This window comes from Choloepus didactylus, chromosome 20, assembly GCF_015220235.1.
Source record: "Choloepus didactylus isolate mChoDid1 chromosome 20, mChoDid1.pri, whole genome shotgun sequence".
Classification (NCBI taxonomy): domain Eukaryota; kingdom Metazoa; phylum Chordata; class Mammalia; order Pilosa; family Megalonychidae; genus Choloepus; species Choloepus didactylus.
Window position 1 is genome coordinate 40,521,443 of NC_051326.1, and position 23,032 is coordinate 40,544,474.

At 34.0% G+C, this 23,032-nt stretch overlaps 1 protein-coding gene across 3 annotated transcripts in view; it reads left to right on the forward strand.

Moving 5' to 3' along the window:
• The window catches only part of CSMD1 (CUB and Sushi multiple domains 1), a 2,222,584-nt gene that overhangs the window by 386,427 nt on the left and 1,813,125 nt on the right, over positions 1-23,032 (forward strand). For all 3 annotated transcript variants that reach the window (XM_037812751.1, XM_037812753.1, XM_037812752.1), the window contains exon 2: positions 9,599-9,815. In XM_037812751.1, the coding sequence (XP_037668679.1) occupies positions 9,599-9,815 (217 nt within the window). The remainder of the gene's footprint in view (positions 1-9,598; positions 9,816-23,032) is intronic.

Consider the following 23,032-nt stretch of genomic DNA (forward strand, 5'->3'; position numbering starts at 1 on the left):
GGCTTTGGTGTCAAGAAGAGCCTGCCTCATTGCTGGGAGACCTTGGGAAACATAGCTGTGCACCTGCTTTTCTATGTCTTGAAATCATGACATGGGAATGTTATGATGACCAAAAAATATTATATGTGAGAATGTGTTTTGAAAAATATACCAATCAAAAAGTATAAGAAATAAAATGAATATTTTTTATTTCTCTGTATTTAAAAATATGGTATCAAGGACCCCTAAATTGGGTGAAAATGTATGCTAAATTAACTAAGAGTCCTATATATCTAGCATTCTGTTTATTTATTAAGGTGTGCCTCAGTGTGGGCTAATGCATACAATATGAACAAGGTGTTTCATAAGCTGTATTTTAACTGTTAGATGTTTTTAATACCAGTTCCTAAAAAATTATGGCAATAAATTCTGGAATGAATGACAAATGCAAGATTTAAGTTATTTTCATTCATTGATTATAACCAGTATGCATGCTGAGATTATCCATTTGGAGAATAAAATAACTTTTATTATAAGTTGTTTCAGCTAATATTTTTGTGATTGCATTGGGAAGCATGAACCTTATATATATAATAATGGTACTGACACCCACAACTTTAAAGTAATTATTTTTAAAGAGGTTTCCTTCAGTTCAGTATTAGTATAGATTTGAATTAATACTGCTTACCTTGAAGGATTCTAGTCAATGTCATTGTGGCAATATTACTTAAACAAGTATTTTAATATGGCTTGTGCTGGTTTGAAACTGTTATGGACCCCAGAAGAGCCATGATCTTTTAATCCAATCTTCTTGGGTAGAACCTTTTGATTGAGTATTCCATGGAGATGTGACTTACCCAACTGTGGGTGAGACCTTTGATTAAATTATTTCCACAGAGATGTGACCCCACCCATTCTGGGTGGGTCTTAATTGGATCACTGGAGTCCCTTAAGAGAGCTCATAGAAACAAGGAGTGCAGAGAAGCTGAGAGAGACATTTTGGAGAGAAGCTAAGATGTGTAATTCAGAGTTTGCCCTCAGGAGAACCTAAGAGCCAACACAGACCCAGACACTTGGAGACGCTGGGAGATGCAGACAGAAGGACGTTTGGAGATGCTAAGCTAAGAGACAAAGCCCAGAGTTTGCCCTGGAGAAGCTAAAAGAGGACTCCCAGAAGCTTAAAGAGAAACACCCCAGGAGAACCAAGCAGTGAGCTGAGAGAAGCTAAAACAGAAGCCCAGAGAAATTTTGGAGAAAGCCATTTGGAAACCAGAACCCAGGAGCAAAGGACCAGCAGACACCAGCCACATGTCTTCCCAGCTGATAGAGGTGTTCTGGAAGCCATCAGCCTTTCTTCAGTGAAGGATCCTCTTGCTGATTCCTTAATTTGGACGTGTTTATGGCCTTAGAACTGTAAATTTGTAACTGAATAAATCCTCTTTATAAAAGTCAATCCATTTCTGGTATTTTGCACAATGGCAGCTTTAGCAATCTGGAACATGGTTCATGTTGCGGGGAGGGGGGATGTAAAAGTCAAGCTATTTTCATGGGTCAAGGATAAATTGACTAACCTGCTGGCAGAAAGTTGCTTGGAGTGAAGCCAGGTGGAGCTATTGCTTTTACTAAGAAAGAAAGAAGAGGTCCTTTACCTTTTCTTTAGCACATGGTTATAACTTCCTTACTACTCTGGAACAGGCCTTGGCCCAGGGGAGAAAGTTATTTGGGACTGAGGAATGGTTTCAGAAATTCCAATTTTGATCAGTTTGTCTCTTTTCGGTTTTAGAAAAGTCCTTGTCTGACTTAGAATCTCCAGCTGCTTATAATGGCCTATAACTATTACCATTTTTTAAATTAAATAAACTTTATTTTTTAGAACAGTTATAGGTTTACAGAAAAATTAGGTAGAAAGTACAGAGTTCACATATTACCCCCCCCACACACACAGTTTTCCCTATTATTAATATTTTGAATTAGTGTGGTACATTTGTTATAATTGATAAACTAATATTATTATACTCATAATACTAAAGTTCATAGTTTATGGTTCACTCTTTGTGCTGAATGGTTCTATGTATTGTTTTGTTTTGTTTTTTAATTAGAGAAATTGTGGGTTTACAGAAATATCATGCATAATCCCATATATCATCCTATTGTTAACAACTCAAATTGGTACATTTGTTACAATTGATGAAAGCACACATTTATAATAGTACTATTAACTGTAGTCCATGGTTTAACTTAGGATATATAGTGTTGTGCTTTGGATTTTATTTTTTATTTGCATTCTAGTAGCATATATTTAATATAACATTTCCCCTTTTAACCACTTTCAAATATATAATACAGTGCTTTTAATTACATTAACAATGTTATGCTATCATCACCAACAGCCATTAATAAAACCATTCCATCATCCTAAATAGAAACTATACATTTTAAGTCATAACTTTCTTTCCTTATCTCCACCCCCCTGGCAACCTGTATTCTAGATTCTGACTCTCTGAGTTTGCATTCTAATTATTTCATGTCAGTGAAATCACACAATATCTGCCCGTTTGTGTCTGGCTTATTTAGCTAACATGACATCTTCAAGGTTTATGTATCTTATTTGCATATACTGAACTTCATTCCTTTTTATAGCTGAATAATATTCCATTGTGTGTGTGTATACCACATTTTGTTTACCCATTCATCAGTCTGTGGACACTCAGGTTGTTTCTGTCTTTTGGCAATTGTGAATAAATGCCACTGCAAATATCAGTATGGAAATATCCGTTCTAGTCCTTGCTTTCAATTCTTTTTGGTATATACCTAGAAGTGGGACTGCCACATCATAAGGTAATTCTGTACTAAACTTTCTGAGGAACTGCCAAACCATCCCACAAGAGCTGCACCATTTTATATTGCCACCAGCAATGAATGAGTGTTCCTATTTCTCCACATTTTTAGCAGTGTCAATTCTAGTGGGTGTAATATGGTGTCTGATTGTGGTTTTGATTTGCATTTCCCTAATGGCTAATGATGTTGAGCATATTTTCATGTGCTTTTTGGCCATGTGTACATCTCCTTTGTAGAAAGCCTACTCAAGCCTTTGCCTATTTTAAAATTACATTGTTTGTCTTTTCATTTTGAAGGATTTCTTTATGTATTCTGGATATGAAACTTTATTGCTTTTAGTTTAATAGAATAGCCAGAAGGAAATACCTGAAACTGTTGAACTGTAATCCAGTAGCCTTGATTCTTGAAGATGATTGCATAACTATATAGCTTTTTACAGTGTGACTGTGTAATTGTGAAAACCTTGTGAATGACATTCTCTTTAACCAGTGTATGAACAGATGAGTAAGAAAATAAAGCCACAAAATAAATAAATAATAGAGCAGATATAAAAGCTATGGGATGTTTTGGCTGTTCTTTTTAATTTTTATTCTTATCATTATTTTTATATTTTTGGAGTAACAAAAATGTTCAAGAATTGATTCTGGTGATGAATGCACAACTATATGATGATACCGTGAACCGTTGGTTGTAAACTTTGGAGGATTATCTGGTGTGTGAATATATCTCAATAAAACCGTGTTTTTAAAAAAGGATAGTATTGGGAGATATGAAAAATAAGCTTTCTATCAATTCTGAATTTTTTGAACTTGATAACTGCACTTAAGGTGGATACATAAGTGAATATCCTTGTTCTTAAGCAATGTACATGGCAGCATTAAATGTTCAAGAAGCATGATTTATATAACCCACATTAAACTGTTCAGAAAATGGATTGTTAGATAGATAAATGGAAGGAAGGAAGGGAGGGAGAAAGGAAGGGAGCAAATGTGGTAAAATGTTAAAATTGGTGGTCTGGGTATGGGTGGGGGGGAAAGGTATTTTGGTGTTCTCTGTATGGGGTTTGTGTTATTTTTATAACTGGCCTGTAAGTTTGAAAGTATTTCAAAATAAAAAGCTTTTTTAATTAAAAAAAAACCTTATTGCATATGTGGTTTCCAAATAATTTTGCTCATTGTGTAGGTTGCTATTTTACTTTCATGATAAATTCATTTAGTGCTAAAAAGTGTTTTTGTTTTTTAATTTTGAGGAGGTCACATTTCTATATTTTTTTTCATCCAGTGTTCCCAGCACCATTTGTTGAAGAGACTATTCTTTCTCAATTAGTTATCTTGGCTCCCTTGTGAAAAATCATTTGGTCATGAAGGTGAGGGTTGTTTTCCAAAAATCTCAGTTCTGTTTCATTGGTCTATATGTCTGTCCTTTTGCCAATACCATGCTGTTTTGATTACTGGAGTTTTGTAATAAGTTTTGAGATCAGGAAGTTTGAACTCTCCAACTTCATTCTTCCTTTTCAAAATGGCTTTGGCTATTTGGGCTCCCTTACCATCCTATGTTGTAGAACATTGTTGTGTTCCTGATCTTAGAGGGAAAGTTTTCAGTCTTTCACTATTAACTAGGCTCTTAGCTGTTGGGTTTTAATATATGCCCTTTATCATGATGAAGTTTTCTTCTACTTCTAGTTGTTTAAGAGTTTTTAACAAGAAGCGGTGCTGGTTTTTGTTAAATGCCTTATCTGCATCAATTGTGATGATCATGTGTTTTGTTTTTCCTTCATTCTGTTACTATGTTGTATTACATTAATAGATTTTCTTATGTTGAACCACCCTTGCATACTTGGGATAAATCCCTCCTATTCAAGGTGTATAATTTTTTTAATGTGCTGTTGGATTTGGTTTCCTAGTATTTTGTTGTATATTTTTGCATCTATATTCATAAGAGATATTGGTCTGTAATTTTTTTTTATGGTAACTTCATCTGACTTTGGTATTAGGCTGATATTGGCCACATAGAATGAATTAGGGAGTGTTCCCTCCTCTTCAATTTTTTTAGAGGGTTTTGAGCAGGATTACTGTCAATTCTTTTTGTAATATTAGGTAATATTTCCCTGTGAAGCTGTCTGAACTACAGCTGTTCATTGTTGGGAGGATTTTGATTACTCACACAATTTCCTTAATAGTTATTTATTTGATATCTTCTATTTCTTTTTGAGTAAGTGTAGCTAGTTGGTGTGTTTCTAGGAATTGGTCCATGTCATCTAGGTTACCTCATTTGTTGGCATACAGTTGTTCATAGTATCTTGTTATTTGTATTTTATTTCAGTGAGGTCAGTAGTAATGTCCCCCTTTCCATTTCTGATTTTGTCATTTGTGTCTCTTATCTTTTTTGTCAGTCAATCTTATATCAATTTTATTGATCTTTTCAAAGAACCAACTTTTCATTTTGTTGATTCTATTTTTTTTTTAATTCTCTAATTCATTTGTCTCCACTCTAATCTGTTCTATTTTCTTCCTTCTGCTTGCTTTGGGTTCAGTTTGCTCTTCTTTTTATAGTTCTTCTAGTTTTAAATTATGTTTCTGATTTGAAATCATTCTTCTTTTTTAACATAAGCATTTGGAACTATAAGTTTCCCTTATTTCTACCTTTGCTGCATCCCTAACTTTTGGTATATTTTATTTTCATTTTAATTCACCTCAAGATATTTCCTAATTTCCCTTGTGATTTCCTGTTTGGTGTTCTCTGGGCTTCTTGGATGTGAATATTCATATTTTTTTTGCTATGATAGGAAATTTTCTGTCATTATTTCATTGAATATTTCATGTGCCCCTTTTGTTCTTTCTTCTCCTTCTGGTTCTTCCATACTGTGTATACTGGTAAGATTCATGGTGTCCCAGAGACGTTTTAGGCTATTTTCAGTTTTTATAATTCTTTATATTTTTCTGCTCCTTAGCCTGACTCATTTCAGTTGTCTTGCCTTCTAGTTCACTCATTCTCTCTTCTGCCAGCTTCTATCTACTATTGAAACCCCTTCTGGAAATTTTTCATTTCAGTTGTTATGGACTTCAACTCCAGTAGTTCTGTTTGTTTCCCTTTTTAAAATTCTTCACTGTTTATTGAGATTCTCATGTTGTTCATTCACTGTTTTCCTGATATCTTTTAGTTCTCTCTCTGCATTTTCTACATCTCCTTGAGCACATTAACTGTTTTCCTGATATCTTCTAGTTCACTCTCTGTGTTTTCCTTCATCTCTTTGAGCATATGAAGATTTTTCCTCTTGCCTTTCCCTGGATGCTGTACAGTGTTTTGCTGGACTCCAGAGTTTCAAAATAGTTGATTCAGGCACTTCCTCCCTGATTAAAAGTTGTTTGGGTGGAGAAACTCATTCCTGGAGCTTTCTACTCTGCTACCTTCCCACAATTCCTTCCACTTTATTTTCTTTTGTGTTACTTTTTCTTATTGATTTGTTAAAGTTATTCATTATATTATGAATATGTCCACTGTTGAATATATCTGTTACAAACACCTTTTATCCTTTAGATTGCCTTTTTGCTCTTTTATAATTATTACCTTTTCTTTTTAAGAAATCTTTGCTTAGTGCAAAGTTGTAAAGTTTTTTGTTTTTTTTTTTTTTAAGCTGTTACGCTGTCTTCTTCTGGAAGTTTTACTGTTTTATATTTCACATTCAGGTCAACACTTCAACTGGGGTTGATTTTTACATGTATTGTGAATTTGGGATCAAGATTTATTCTTTCCATTTGTTATCCAGTTGACCCAAAACAATTTCTTGAAAATACCATCCTTTCTCCACTGCATTGCAGTATCTCCTTTGTTATAAATCAGGCATTGTTTCTTTGTGGATTGTTTTTGGCTCTCTTTTCTGTTCAGTTGACTATTTTGTCTTGGTTTGAACCAAAACAACATTGTCAATTTCTGTAAGTTCCTAATAAATTGTGATATTGAGTATCACAGGATCTCCAGTTTTGCTTTTGTTTTTCAACGTTTTCTTGAATATTCTTAGTCCAGAACAATTAAATAAGAACATACATTTTTAAATCTCCCCACTTGGTTGCAATATGGAGCCAAGTTTCAGAATCACTTGTCTATGAGGTTTTGAATGAAGTCCAGTTTTAACATGGTCTATGATAAAGTTAAATACAGAACAAATATGACTCAGTTTGCAAAATTTATTGTACTATTTGATGCCTTAAACATAGCCTAAATGCTATTCCTTGGGAAAAAATCTTAATATCTAACAATCTGGTTGGCGATGGTGGGTCTATAACAGTATCTTCTTTATAGCTGTCATTTTCTGCCGTATGTATTTCTCTCCTCATTTTTCTCTCCTTCAGTTTATAATCAAGACTTCATTTTTTTGATGTGCTATAAAGCAAGAATTGCTAGATAAACCAGAAAAGCTATTTTTAAGACTTTCAAAACCCCACAGCTGTAATATCTACTTGTTACAGTATTATTGTTAGATTTAAATTTAGTGGAAATGGGCTTCTTATTAGTTCTTTGGTTTTAAACTCGCAAATCCCTTTCATTAACTCTTTTTATTAAGATTTAGCAAACTCCCACAAGTATTTGACAGTATACTAAGAAAGATTTGAGCTTTCTGAGATGGACTATTGAGAAATATTTTTTCAAAATGTAAAAAGTAGTTGGAAATAGTTTTCTGTTTGTAGTTCAACAATAAAAAGCTAGGATAATACTTATGTTCAAGTTCTTAAACAATTGCAATAATCTGAGTATATCCAGGACCCTCCAAAACTTTCTTAATATCCTTAGTGTCAAAGCATTTATATGGATTTAATAGCATTAAACATTTAAACACATTGGTGGGAAACGGCCAGATTAAGAAGGAATAAAACACTCCAAACCGTTTCCAGGAGCTACTTAATAGCTACCTTCAGACAAATGAAATGTTAAATTTAGTAGGAATTATTTTGCTCCCTCATATGATAGTAATCTTTACAGTTAAAATGGATAAAGTGTGTTCATTAAGACAGTTCAAAAATGTATCTACCCTGACGTTAGTCTCCACTCTTTTTCATTCAGTCTGATTGATCCAAGCATGGCCAGAGCAGGCAGACTATTAGAGCTAACTGACCAAATAAAATTTAAACAACCTTATGGATTAAGTTAGCATGTTAATGAAGGTTTTTATACAGAAAGCAGTAGTATGAGGAGGGGAGATACAAAGCAGATAATTAGGGTATCATTGAGCAAAGGTAGATCAATGAGTAGTCAGGAAGAGAGAAAAGGAGAATTGTCAGGGAATTGCCAAAAGATGGAAACCTATATCCCAAAATCTTGTGGAGCTTGTACTAGCAGCAGAGACTACTCAGAAATACCTTCTTGGCACACATTCCAACTTCACTACTCATCCCTAACTCTTCCCAGTTACTAGGATGGCTTTATGGTTATTAGTTGTCCTCTCTCTGCCCCCACCCTCAATTATCATGTAGATCTTTGATACTGAGATTAATTTGAATTCCATCTGTTTAAGGGATGTTGTAATGAGAGGAGTGAGGAAAGTGTGGGAGATCCTACAAATCTGCTTAAGGAAGGCTAAAACACATCTTGGCCATTCTTAACTCAGTCTTTAATTTCTCCCATTATTTTGATATGTCCTTTTCCTTCTCCTCCATCCATTATCTCCTACCAATCTGTATTAGTCAGGATTCTCTAGGGAAACAGAACCAACAGGAGATATATGTAAATATTAGTTTTTATAAAAGTGTGTCACACAACTGTAGAGGTGCATGAGTCCAAATTCTTTAGGGCAGTCTTCGATGAATTCACCAGGAAAGACTGGCTGGATGAAGGAGAAATGAAAGTTTTCTCTTCTCCCTTGAAAATCTTCAACTGGTTGGATTAAATCCAACTGATTGGATTCTCTCATTGCAGAAGACACTCCCTTAGTTGATCCTAGATGTAAGCAGCCACAGATGAATCAACTGACTGATGATTTAATAAACCAGCCTTCTGGTATATTAACCAGCCACAAAAGTCCTTGCAGTAACAGGCCAGTGCTTGCTTGACCAGACAACCGGGCACCATCACCTGGCCAGGTTGATACATAAACCTAACTATAACACTATCTAATTAGAAAGACATTGATAGCGGGTATGTTCCTAATTTTGCTGGGCTATTCTTTATTTTGAGCATTGTTTAATTTCTCTTGTTCAATGCCTTTTACTTTCATCCAGACAAATTTCCTGTGGGCTTGTTTTATTCTTCTCATAGTAGGACTCTAGCCAGTGTAGGCACAGATGAATAAGTTTGCATATTGGCCATGGTTTTCCCTAACTATTTGTACACACTGCAGTCATTGGCTATATTAATATGTGTATATATGTATATAGTTTGTTAATGTTTATTTTATGTCTATAAATTTAGTTTCCCCCATAAAAGAACTAAGGGCAGTGTGTTTTCAGGAGGATGCTATGCAGGTGGTTGGCAGCAAATGTATTCCTAATATATGGAAGTCTGATATTGACAAAACTATATGTGAAAATGGCAGAAAACATATTCCTCAAATCTGTGATGTGGTGCCCGAACATTGTATATTTTCTTTCCTCTTATTCTTTTGTTTTTATCATTCTCTCCCTATCTTTCAGCACTGGAAAAAACTGTTGCAGTTTATCATCCAGTACTTGTATGTTAAGATTCACAAAATAAGTCATTATAAAAATTGTCCAGAATGGTTAGAAAATAAAGAGTCACAGATAAAAGATGGCTAAAGTAATATGTTATTTTTTTATGTTTTATATTTCAGGTCAGAACTGTGGAGGCTTAGTGCAGGGTCCAAACGGCACCATCGAGAGCCCAGGATTTCCTCATGGTTATCCAAACTATGCTAACTGCACCTGGATCATTATCACAGGAGAACGCAATAGGATACAATTGTCATTTCATACATTTGCTCTTGAAGAAGATTTTGATATTTTATCTGTTTACGATGGACAGCCCCAACAAGGGAATTTAAAAGTGAGGTAAAGTATCGTGTCATAATATTCTGGATTAGGCACTCAGTCTGAGGTTGAATTAGTATTAATATTTGAATTTAACTATTTCAGAATGGAAAAATTTAGTTATTATAAATAAAAATTAAAGACTATAGGCTTGTACCAAAACCTACATTTTTTCAATGTTTAGGTATATGACTTCCTATTGAAAGCAATAATTGACTTCATTTGCAGATATCAAATTGTTCCAGATATGGTAATATAGTATTGACAAGGTAATTTTGATAAAGTTATAATACACCATTGTTTTTAAGTAACTGTGGATTTGAGAGAAAAAGCACAAAGATAAATCCATGAGCACAATTAAGAGAACAACCAAAGGAAACTATATCGTATGAATATGCATTCAATCTGAAGAACAGAGGAGGTGGGTGGGGATGAGAGCATTAAAGAATATTGCAATATTTGAAGAATTTTTGGGTATCCCAGTCTATTTGCTATGCTGCATTTGATGTTCTCATTGTATATGATTGTTCCATGAAGAAAAAATGATATTTCCTGGAATGATTTTAAGTTACATTCTTTATTCACCATCACCAACAAAACAATGTGCCTGGAAACTATATCCCTTTTCTTTCTGCATTTGGCAAAGAAAAGAGGAAAACCCCTTTTAAGGAAATGTGATTTTTCTCAACTAAATTAATCACATTTAAATATATGTACACATAAACACCACCCCCCACAAACATATACAAGCCAATCATTTATGCTATGGATTTCAGTTCTGCCATTATTGCAAGTTTACATTTTGCCAATATATGGAGACTTGTAAGAAAGTTGACAGTAGGCAGAAATAATTGTGCTGCTTAAATAAAATAGTACTGATATTTATGCCAACATTAGTACACACAGAAAGTGTACAGTTTATTCATAATTTTGCAGAATGAGAAAAAATCTATAACAACCAGAAAAATGCATAATTTTATGTGTACATCTATTTAGTATATTAATGTGTTAATTATACAGTTAATATATATTAATTTGTTATACATTATATTCATATGTTAATATATATGGCATTAATATAGTAAATGTTTTATGCATTTTCAGATATAAAGTGGCCTTCTAGATTTTTCTGGGTCATTTACAATATCTGCTGTCTGAAACATTTTGTTATTTGGTCTTTCTATCATATATTGGACACTGCCATCTCTCTTCTGAATCAGTTAGGTGAAATCTTTCTCCTTGGTAACATTTGGATGCTTGAACAAAGTATCAAAATAGATAATCCTTGAAAATTTGATGTGTTTTCTTATTCACATTAAATGTTAGTTGTTTACGAGTTTTTTATTCCCGATTATTGACATTACTAGGAAATACCAGCATGTTGTAATAATAACAGAAACAATCATAGTAGAAATGGAAAAGAGTTATGGAAAAAAAGAGGAATTATGGAATCCAGTTTATTCAAATAACAATGCATATGAGTGTTGATTAACAACTTTATCTTTCATTTAAAAACAAACTAGTAAATATATACTCTTCAAATATTTTTTCTGTCAATATTCCCATTTCCTATAATTCTAACACAAACAATACATCTGTTTGATATGTTAAGCTGATTAACTACCTGTCTTTAAACTATTTGCTATCTTCTTACGGCTTATAGTGATATTATGATCATTTTATACTGTAACAATACAAAATCTAGAAAACAGAATTTCTGCTATCTTTAGTATTATAATAGGGCAAGCTTTCAGTGAATAGTATATAAATTGATATCTGTACCTCAGAAAGCTTTCTAAACATTAATAAGTTATATGTATTGCATTATGGGTCTTTTATTCACTTAGAGATTTTTAGTGGAGAAAGCAAGGGAGGATGATGAGAAAAAGACTACTTATCTTTTATGAATTACTCCATTGACTACAACTTTTCACTCGAGAGAGAAAAACATATGCCATATTTCTGCCTGTTTCTTGTCATGCATATGGTATAAAATAAACTCCTTAAAGTTAGGACAATACTTTCATCTGTATATTAATTTTATAATTCTTCCTCCTGCTTCCACACTGAGAATGCCTCTTTGAGCGGACATTCTATGGGTTTACAGTAATTATTTGGGGGACAAAAGTGACTCTTCTAGGTATCATGCCACAAATAGGCAAAATGTATCACAAATAGAATTCTGCTGTGACTACTGAGTGCTATCAGTAATCTTTACTAATATAAAATTTCAAATAAATAATGACATGAAAAAGAAATGTAAGTATTATTAGTGTCATATTTCTAGGGCGGCCATTATAAAGTACTAAAAGGCTATATGGCTTTAAATAACAGAAATTTATTGTCTCACAGTTATAGGGACTATGAGTCTGAAATCTGGGTGTCAGTGAGGGTATGTTCCTTCTGAAACCTGTAGGGGAGTATCTTTCCTTGTCTCTTCTGGTTTCTGCTATTTGCTGGAGATCTATGGCCTTCCTTGGCTTGTGGACTCATCTGCCTCTAAAGTCACATGGCTTCTTCCTTGTGTCTGTCTGTGTCTGCTCTCTGCTTCTTATAGGGGCACCAATCATTAGGACCACCATAATCCAGTTGGGCCTCATCTTAACTAATCATATCTTTGAAGACTCTATTTCTAAATAAGGTTACATGCATGGGACCAGGGGTTAGGAATTGAACATATCTCTTTTGGGAGAACACAATTCAGCCTATAGCATTGGAACCTGAAAAGTTTCCAGTATTTCAGCATTAGTTGAAAGGGCTATTATTCATAAATAGCAGCAAATTTTAATTAATCTTTGGGGATACTGTAGTGTTATTTCTTTTCTCATTATATCTTGGAACAGTTGTTTGTTTCTCAAATGCAGTTAACTAACAACACTTAACGCTGCTCTAGAATTCAAATAAAGTATACTATTGTGAGAGGATTGATATATCAAGCCACTGATCCACTGAGCTGTCACAAAAGTTATTACTTATAGCTGTCATGGTCTATTGTTATTTTACAGCTGCACAAAAGCTGTTTTTAGTTACTTAAAATGTGTGCTAACTAAAAAAGAATAATAGTTGCTTTGTTAAGTAACTTGAGCATTTTTTATAAATAAATTTCTTGTTTAACCACAGTAGGGAAGTTTTCTTAATAGATTTAGGAGTGTATAGATTTAATCCCCAACTAACAAACAAAACATAATACTTAAAGTTTAGAATTATCAATTTCTACACTGTAATTTCAACATTGATTAGGAATGTATTATTTACCAAATGTTAAAAAAAATATTTAAAATTAAAAATAGTTAATGTAGTTAATGTACAGTTTATGTTGTCATCTTGGATTCTTTTTGTTCCAGTTTGCTAATGCTGCTGTTAAGCTAAATACCAGAAATGGATTGACTTTTATAAAGAGGGTTTATTTGGTTGCACATAAACAGTTTTGAGTCCTTAAAAGTGTCCAAACTAAGGCATCAACAAGAGAATACCTTCACTGGAGAACAGCCAATGTTGTCTGAGACACCTTTGTCAGCTGGGAAGGCACGTGGCTGGCATCTGCTGGTCCTTTGCTCCCAGGTTGTGTTTCAAAATGACTTTCTCCAAAATGTCTCTGGTCATCTGTCTTAGCTCCTCTCTCTCAGGTCCTCTGCGTCCTTGCTTCTTTCTCCTAGGATGTTTCTAAACATCTGGGGGTCCTCTCTTATCTTCTCTGGGCTTCTTCTCTTAGCTTAGCATCTCCAAATGTCCTTCTGTCCACATCTCCAAGCATCTCCAAGTGTCAGCAAGAGTCTGTATCTGTGTCGGCTCTTCGTTTCTCTCTTAAATACTCCAGTGAACTAATCAAGACCCACCCTCAGTGGGCAGGGTCACACCTCCATGGAAATAATCTTGTCAAAAGTATCATCCTCAAAAGTATCATCCACAGTTGGGGAAGTCACATCTCCATGGAAACACTCAATTGAAAATTTCCACCCTAATCAAAAGACTAATAAATCTGCCTCCACAAGATTGCATTAAATAACATGGCTTTTTGGGGATACAATATATCCAAACCGGCACAATTTTTTATAATGCAAACACACATACAAACACATATGATTTAGGCCTCCATTAATGAGTTGAATTTTAATACATGGGCCTTGAGAGGTAAATTAAGACTTCTCTTAGTTAAGCACAATAGAAAGGATCTGAATGAAAATTAGAAATGTAAATATTCTTTTTGAGTTATCTAGAACTATAACTATAGTTCTTCACTGATTTGTATGAGCTGTTGGATTATTGCTATTTTCAGAATCACTGGTCTTTATTGACTACATTCTTTTGCTCCTGCAATCTCCACACAGGTCCAACCATAGTTAGTCATTAAATCCTAACTTTTTGAATTTGCAACATCTCTCCATTAACTACCCCCTTTTCTGACTCTCATGGAAGCTGATCCAATGAAGCACACTAGTCTCTGGTAGATTGACAAATACAATAACATTCTTGCCTCTAGGCTCATTTCTGACTAATCTTGAAACTTTTGCTACAGTCCTACCATGTCAAACCCCTGTTCTATATTGCTTATATAAGATAAATATTTCTAGCAAACTTGACCCTGATATTCAGAGAACTCTACAATCTGACTCCCAACTACATTTTTGGCCTTCAATCTCTCAAGTTTGTTTCCCTATGGAAAATTTCTTATCTAGTTGAATGGATTTATGGGTCATTCCTTGATTTGTTCTTGTAAGAGGGATACACTTACTTTATTTGTTTCCCCATCCCTCTCTCTTCTCATCTAAATGCTATCCATCTTTCAACATCCAATTTATATTATATGTATTTCGGGAAAGCTTTCCTGTGCTCTGCAATTAAAGAAAAAAAAAAAAAAAACTCCTTTTTACCTGAACTCTTATAGTACTTCATACTTATATACATCTTGAAGCACATTCTTTGAAATCATGCCTACTCTGAAGTTGCCTCTTGTAAGGATTTGTAAATCTATGGTCAACTAGAGCAGACATTCTCTGAGGCCAAAAAATTTGTCATATGTGTGTCTTCTTTAGTGGTGACAAAGTAGTGACTTTCAAATAGTAAATCTTTGTGGGATGATTTTGATTAAAAATGTTCCTAATTAAGGGCTTCTCATCAATGATATCTGTGTCTGTAGCACATTATTTAGTATAATTCTCTCCTTTAAACAGACAGAAGTTATTTTTCCTGTGTATTTAATTGTTACCCTACAAATATTCTCTAAACTTGAGGTAGTATTTATTTGTTCCAAAATGAGAAAACAATGGAAGCTGGTTAAAGTTGACATTGAGTTTATAGCAACATTATAACATCAAACTTTGAGGAGAAACCCTGTTAGGCACTCAGAAAGTGAATAAAAGTGAACCTATGAAAGAAAACTCTGCCATGCAAATGTGCAAAATCAGTTATATTATTTCATGATTATCATAGATTATGAAGCCTAGAAAAATAACTTTGGCAATTATCTCAACTTTCTATCTCCATCTTTTAGTAGCGTGCCTCTAATTGTCCGCAGTGGTAATGAAGAGGTTAGAGATGAATGAACAAGAGAAATTCCAATCAGGAAATCTTGAATAAGTGTTGTTAAAATATCACAGGTTTTTTTTCAATTTTTTTTCTAAAATCTAATAATGTGTTTGAGCATTAAAATTAACTAATAAATGTATACAGTATTAACTATATCTGGTAATGTTTAGAAATTGCAGTTTGGAAGAAATTGTATTGGACAGAGATTTCACTTGCATTCTGGCCTTATTAGGCTATAGATATAGCAGTATCTAAATCCTACTGTTCTGTCCCCCATTGCCTTTATGAGCTCTTAAGGGAGCCATTGATGGAAGACTAGTCAGATAAAAATCTATGTATCATTTTGTTTTTAGTTTAGCTGGCAACTTAAGTCCCAAGTAAGGCTCTCTTATAAATGTAGGGGGAATTGTACGTTTGGCTCAAGGCGTCTACAGGGACTCGAACCTTACACCAACACCAAACACAAATCTTAACATCTTATCACATTTGTCTGGCAACATGGTCAGGAACTCAAAAGAATGACCAATGTGATCAGGCCAACACATGGCAAGGAAGGGTGCTAGAAGGGTGGGTCTTGGCAGCCTGAGTAAGGAGGTATTCAATCCATCATTTCCCAGAGGCACAACGAATGTTCATAAATCTGATCAAGCAGATTATTACACCTTAGAGAGGACCACTGAAGAAGAGCCTGGAGATGATTGATTCATCATGTAAACCTGTAGTGTTTCTAAAAGTATGTGAATTTTTTCCCCCTTGATTACCATTCCTTATGCATCATTGAGAATGATGAACTATAAGACATTTTCTTTGGTAGAGCTTCCAAATTTCTCTTGCTCACAAAGACTTTAAATTAGCAACTCATAGCCAAGTTCTTTGGTTATTGGACAAGTCTGAGTTAAATTAAAAAAATAAAAGTTGGCTGTTTGCAGTTTGAGAGGAGAAGGCCAATTAAATCAGAGGTTCTGGTAGGAGATTTGGGTCTAGATATCTATTGATATACATATAGTTCTTTCTTCCCCTAGGAGATTTTAATATGCAGCCCAGGAAAGAACACCTACATAATAGATCTGCAAAACATTCTATTCACAAAACTCATATTTATTCACAAAAGTGATTAAACTGCTAGTAATTAGAAATCATGGAGCTAAAACAATAAAGCATTTAAGGGAGATAACAAGAACTATGTTTACAATACTAGAAACAAGTTTTGGGTTTTTTGGTAATTTTTCAATTCTTGCTAAAGAAAGTTATATCAAAATAGTTATAGTTATAATGAGTCTTCCATTGCTATTGTGCATATCCATAAATTGAGCAAAAGGAATTCTTGAGATGTACATGCAAAATGAAGAAAACCAAAATAAGCTTGTATATGAAAAATTACAGAACTCTAAGATGAAGTGGAGTGCAAGTGGTATATAAACTTACATCCCCACAGCTTCTTCACTGATGCCAAAAACAAGTTTTAACATGTATTTGAATTTTGACCACTGCCTCCTCATGCTTTGGTGGTGCATTTCTATATCTTGGCTGTTCAGAAGGAGATAGCATACCATACTAATATGGACAGAGAAGTCTTTTGAATATTCAAAAAATATACATGTTGGGAAAGATATTCAAGCAGCTCCCAATTCCTAGCAAATTTCTTTTATATAATTACAAACTTAAGGAAAGGCATTAAGATTTTCAGAAAGAGACCAAAGGAAAAAAAAAAAAAAAAAAGAAAACAACCAAACAGTTGACAACATGATTCCATTTTTAGCTGACAAAGATCATTTTTGCTTTTTGGTCATGGAAACAAGCAAGTAGACTCAAGTTTTATAAAATATAAAATCTTGCCACTTATAACAAAATAAATGTGTTGGTTCATCTATTTTAACAGTATTATGAAAATAAAAATACTGAAAAGACATTTACTGAGTGTCTTTTTGTACAAGACATATAACTCAGAAATCATAAAGGAAGTGAATGATGAATTTGACTTCCAAAATTTAAAACCCAAAAGACCATTGAAAACTGAGAATAAATATTTGCTTTTGGTATGAAAGACAAAGAGCTAATTTCTTCAATTTATACGGTGTGCTTGCAGATCTATGAAGAAAACAATCATTCAACTAAAAAGTAGCTAAAATATGAATGAGTAGTTTGAAGCAAATAAATTAATGGCAATAAGAATAGTAAACACATATTGCAATATGTCATCATTTTGGATGGAAAACTCTAAAATTTTAATAAGCTCAGAGTTCTTGAGGGTGTGGGACAAATGCCTTTATATCCTGTTGATAGGATTATGTATTGCTGGATTATGTGGATGGAAATTTTTAAATTGCTCTCAAATTCTGAAAAATATATAAACTTTCATTCAGCAAGTCTATGCTAGCAATTTACAAATATATCTTCAAATATGACAAAATACATGCAAAAGGATGTTTATTGATGTATTTTTATAATGTTAAAAAAGTCTCAATAATATCCAAATTTCTACCAATAGAGGACTAGTTTAAAAGTTAGAGTATGTCTGTAATATAATGCAGCCATTAAAAATAATGAATGAGATCTTTATTTGCAGATATGAAAAGATCTCTTAGATATGTCATATTAAAAAAGGAATATTATATTAGAGTGTCCAATTTTTTTCAAGGTTATCTCTTTTAATAAACTACATGTAATGACAATAAAACACCATCATTGGAATTCTGGATGATGATGGAGCCTTGGAAATTCCTTACTTATACATAATTTCAATTCTTTGTAGTGATTTCACGGGGGGCTATGGGATGCTCAAAGTGTGTCTAACCCATCCTGAGGGATCAAAGAGGATTTTCTGCCAGCTAATGTAATTATTAATTAAGAAAAATATTGTCACTATCCCAGAAAAAGGAGGGCTATTTTAGTATCCTTGGCAGACCACAGGTAGGGGGAATTATTATTATTATTATTATTTTTTTTTTTGAGTAAGCCACACTATTTTATCTTTGGAACCCATGTACAGAGAGTGATACCCAACTCTTTATCCCTATATCTATCTTTGTCTCTCCATCCAAATCTGTATTATCTGTGCCTACATCAGTGTTTCTCAACTGGTGGTGATCTTGTGCCCCAGGAAATATTTAGCAATGTCTGGAGATATTTTCAGTTGTCACAACAAGGTGAGAGATGAGGGTGTTAACAGCATTTAGTAGGTAGAACCTAGGGTTGCTGCTGAACATTCTGCAGCTGCCCACAGTAAAGAATGATCTGGCATGAAAGTGCAAAGAGTGAAAACTCCCAATATATAGCAATATCTATATAACTGTCTGCATAGTTTGTTCTATATAAATGATAAAGCTAAAAACAGGTAAAATACAAAGAGCTGAAGTTTACAGGTTGTTAATCTCTGTTTTGTAAAAGCAGTGAGGCACATCCTGAGATGTTGCCTGACTAATTGGAGTGACTAAAAATGAGAGGTGTATAATCTGGAATTATGTCAACAAGGAAGTGGATTTTGTACGGTGTTAGCCATAATCAAATTTCATCAAGAATCATTTTTGTATTTGCTTTCAAAAAATTAAATTAATTCTTTTTGTCCTTGGTTTCTGGGAAAGGAACTTAACAGAAAGTGTCAAAAGTCAGTATATTAATTGATTTTTATTATTCTTCTTCAAGGTAGTAAATCTTAGTTTTTTTTTGAAATGACTTACCGGGAAACTATCCATACTAATAAGCAGTACAGAGCTATAAATAATCAGATTTCCTGGAATTTCTAAGATTTTTGATCAAATTTATATGGATGATCAGTTTTTGTAGTTAAATGATTATTTTAAGTTTCAGATTTATTAAACTTAAAATTGTGTACAACTTTTTAGTGTTTTGACAGCAGAGCCTATGTTGAATTATCCTTCTATCCCCATAGAATTTAGGCACTTAAGAGACAGTAAGCAAATGAACTTTAATCAAATAAATGTATATAAATTTACAAAATAATTTTCATAAGGAATGAATGCTGCATACAAAAATATGGTAGTATATAATTTCAACTAATAAATCTTTTTTAAAAGGGATAGAATATCACTTAGAATCTGAAATAATTCTTCATTTCACCATACTAACACATTCATCTATCCCGTTGCATAGATACATGATGCATATTTTTTAATCTTAATGTACTAAAAATAATCAAAAAGACAGATATTTATCTTAGGAGTCTTGTTTTAAACTTTTGAAATGTTATAGTTATTCTGGAGTAATTTTGATCTTTAGGAATTTTTAAGTTTGCGTATTTATCCAGTCACTTGTATTTTAAATAATTTGTGTAAGCAATTAAACATATTTACAGCCCAAAGCCTTTAAACTTGGAAAATTCTTTCAAATAAGTCTTCTGACTGTGGAAATACTGTTAACCTCATTCCTAAACCTCAATTTTCTTCTGGCTTACGTCTCCCCTTTCTTACCTTTTAAAAACTTGAAATATTATCAAAAACAGAATTCAGCAATATGCTTATGGCTTCAAGCTTTATAGGCAAAAGTGGATAAAGCCTTCAAAGTTTTCTTTGGTGCATCCTTGCCCTGAAGGGTGGGGCATGGTAGGAAGGGGTCTTTAAGAATGAGTGCAGAGTAAATCCTGCTGGTCTGAATTTTCTGAGTTGATCAGATGCCTTGCCCTCTCTGACCTGGACCCCTGGGATCCCTGACCCTAATTGGATTTCCTAGCATCATGCCCTGAGTCCAGCTCTTGTTTGCCTTAGTCTCACAACCAAACCACTCTAATATCAGACATTTTCTCTCTGAACATTATTTTCAGCACAATTTCACAAGCTAGAAAGACTGTATCGATCTCACGTTAAACCCTCAAACAGAAGGCTTAGGGTTACGGCTATTGTTTGACTACCACTTCCATATACTTTATAACCACCATTTGCTACTTTTTCCTTTTGAAATCACTGGTATTAAAAAATTGTGTGGCTGACTACCAGCTTCAAGGAAACAATTCTCCAGTGAACAGGATGTGTGTTCAATTTGAGAGGGAGAATCACAGAGTGAGCAGGAAAGAATACAAGTTGCATGTTTAATGTAACCTATGTAACATTTCAAGCCAAAAGAGGAAAATTGAGCAAAATAAAACTTTGGCCTTCTGAAAGATTATAAAATAGTCTTCCTAAAGGAGACAGCTTCTCAATTTTCCACAGTATGTGGACCCTACATGGCATTTTCTGTAATCATCAATTTTTACAGGTCCATGATCATCTCATCAAAAAATGTACCAAGCTTGTCTTCAATGTGATACAGATACATTAATCACTACATTTTTCTGATTAAGTTTAATGTTTTTCATACTTTGTATGCCCATGCAACAGAAAATATTTTTTAGATTAGTTATTTCTCAAAAGAATTCTCTTGGTTTAAGTAGGGTTTTGTTGTTGTTTGTTTATGTTTTAGTTTTTATCTGGTAGAGTTAGGTGTAGTGATGGTGAAGGTGAGGAGGAAGTGTTATGCAATTTACAATGGTGGAGTAATTTTGAGTACTTACTATTATTGCTGCTTATACATTTATACCCATTAAAATCAGACATCATCAAAGAGTTCAGTGCTTTAAAATGCAATGTTTGTTGTGCACACAGGGACATTGAAAAGTTCATTTGAGGTTTATATCAGAACTTTACCCTCTATTCAAGACTCTTTGCAAAATAGTATAAGAAATGAATTTCATGATTTAGGAGAAAATATCATTCATATCTTTATAAAAAGATGATCATTAATAGACGTTATCCTCTACAGTCCTTGTGGTCCCTTAATTTTTGCTTCATATGAATGTTCTATAACACTTGTCTAATTTATTTCTCTTCAAAATTCCAGGCCATAAATTTTTGAGAAAAGCTACAAACTCAATGCCAAAAAAGGACATGTTTGAAAATATTGGGAGAGGCTGAGGAAATAGTTACAGTAAGAGATGATTAACTGATGCTCTAAGGAGGTTGACTCCAAAGGCAGTGCAAAAGCAGTAAATAGTACGGACATGGTTGAATGTCTTCAAGCACATTTGTTCTAGTTTGCTAACGCTGTGGAATGCAAAACACCAGAGATGGATAGGCTTTTATAAAATGGGGGTTTATTTCGCTACACAGTTACAGTCTTAAGGCCACAAAGCGTCCAAGGTAACACCTCAGCAATCGGGTACCTTCACCGGAGGATGGCCAATGGCATCTGGAAAAGCTCTGCTAGCTAGGAAGGCAGCTGGTGTCTGCTCCAAAGCTCTGGCCTCAAAACGGCTTTCTCCCAGGACGTTTCTCTCTAGCAAGCTTGCTCCTCTTCAAAACATCACTCCCAGCTGCACTCAGTTCCATCTCCCTGAGTCAGCACATTTATATGGCTCCACTGATCAAGGCCCACCTTGAATGGGTGGGGCCACGCCTCCATGGAAGTATCCCATCACTTATCATCTACAGTTGGGTGGGGTGCATCTCCATGCAAACAACCTAATCCAAACATTCCAACTTAATCCCCACTATTATGTCTGCCACACAAGAGTGCATCAAAGAATATGGCTTTTTCTGGGGGACATCATACATTCAAACTGGCACAACGTTGGTTGTTAGAATGTGCTGTCCATATGGCTCCTTATTTCTTTCCAATATCTAATTTCCTTTCTCCTATTTTTCCTACTATGTTTTTATCATTGTTATCTTCTCACCTGTGGCATCCTATTTTGACCCATACATCTGATAGAACACTTTTTTCCTTGATATTTTCTCATGATCCAATAGTGTAAGTAGTCAGCTAATTGAATAAAGAATAAACTAATGATAATAAAATAATCCATTCTGAGTTGTCAATTTATACAAATTACTATTATCTACCATTATCACATTTGAAATTTAAAAGGAATACCCAATGCCTTAACAGCACCCATTTTCCTCAGTTGAAGTGTATGTAACAGGAGTAGGTGAAGTAGTTGTTACTTTGAGTTACTGGTCTTTATTTGCTACACACTCACTGGACAAAGGTCACAAACTCAAATGCCTGCTGGAGTCTGGCAGAGATGCAGATTAGTGAAACAGACCAGGTGTAAGACAAGCGTTTAAAAAAACCTGGTGAACTGGAGAATCCTGTTCCATATAAATGCAGCAGCTGCTACTTGGCCACAACCAATATTTGTCAAGCAGAAACTTGGGCCTTACCCAATATTGCCAGATCCTCCAATTGTGCAGAAGCGGCTGAGAATCATCATTATATGAAATTCCCCTATTTTTAAAATAAAGTGTGAGCCAAAGAAAATACTTCTGGGTATCAGCAGCTTGCAACCTCTGCTCTAAAAGGTTAATAAACAACTGCAGTCTTGTCAATTCCATATGTCGGTAATTCCAAAGTGATCAGAAGAGGCATCCAAAACATTTCTGGCCCAAAAACAGCTTCAACCTTTTTTAGGGTTTGGTACTTCATTTTGAAAATCGAGAAATTTGACAAGATTGTAAGGATTCCTTGTAGAATAGAGCTTATACTCTTTTCCTTTTATATATTGTGTTGCAATGACATGGTTTGATATACAAATGCTATATTTATATGTTATCAATCTCTTTAAATTAATAAAGTTTGTGTAATTATTAGTCAATTTGCCTTGATTTTCTGAAACCTGCTATTTTGGTTTCGTGAACTAGAACACTGGTATCTAAACAGTCCAAATTACATAGAATACATTCTAGATGTCTTTACAAAAAAATGGAAATAGTTGTATTGAAGCT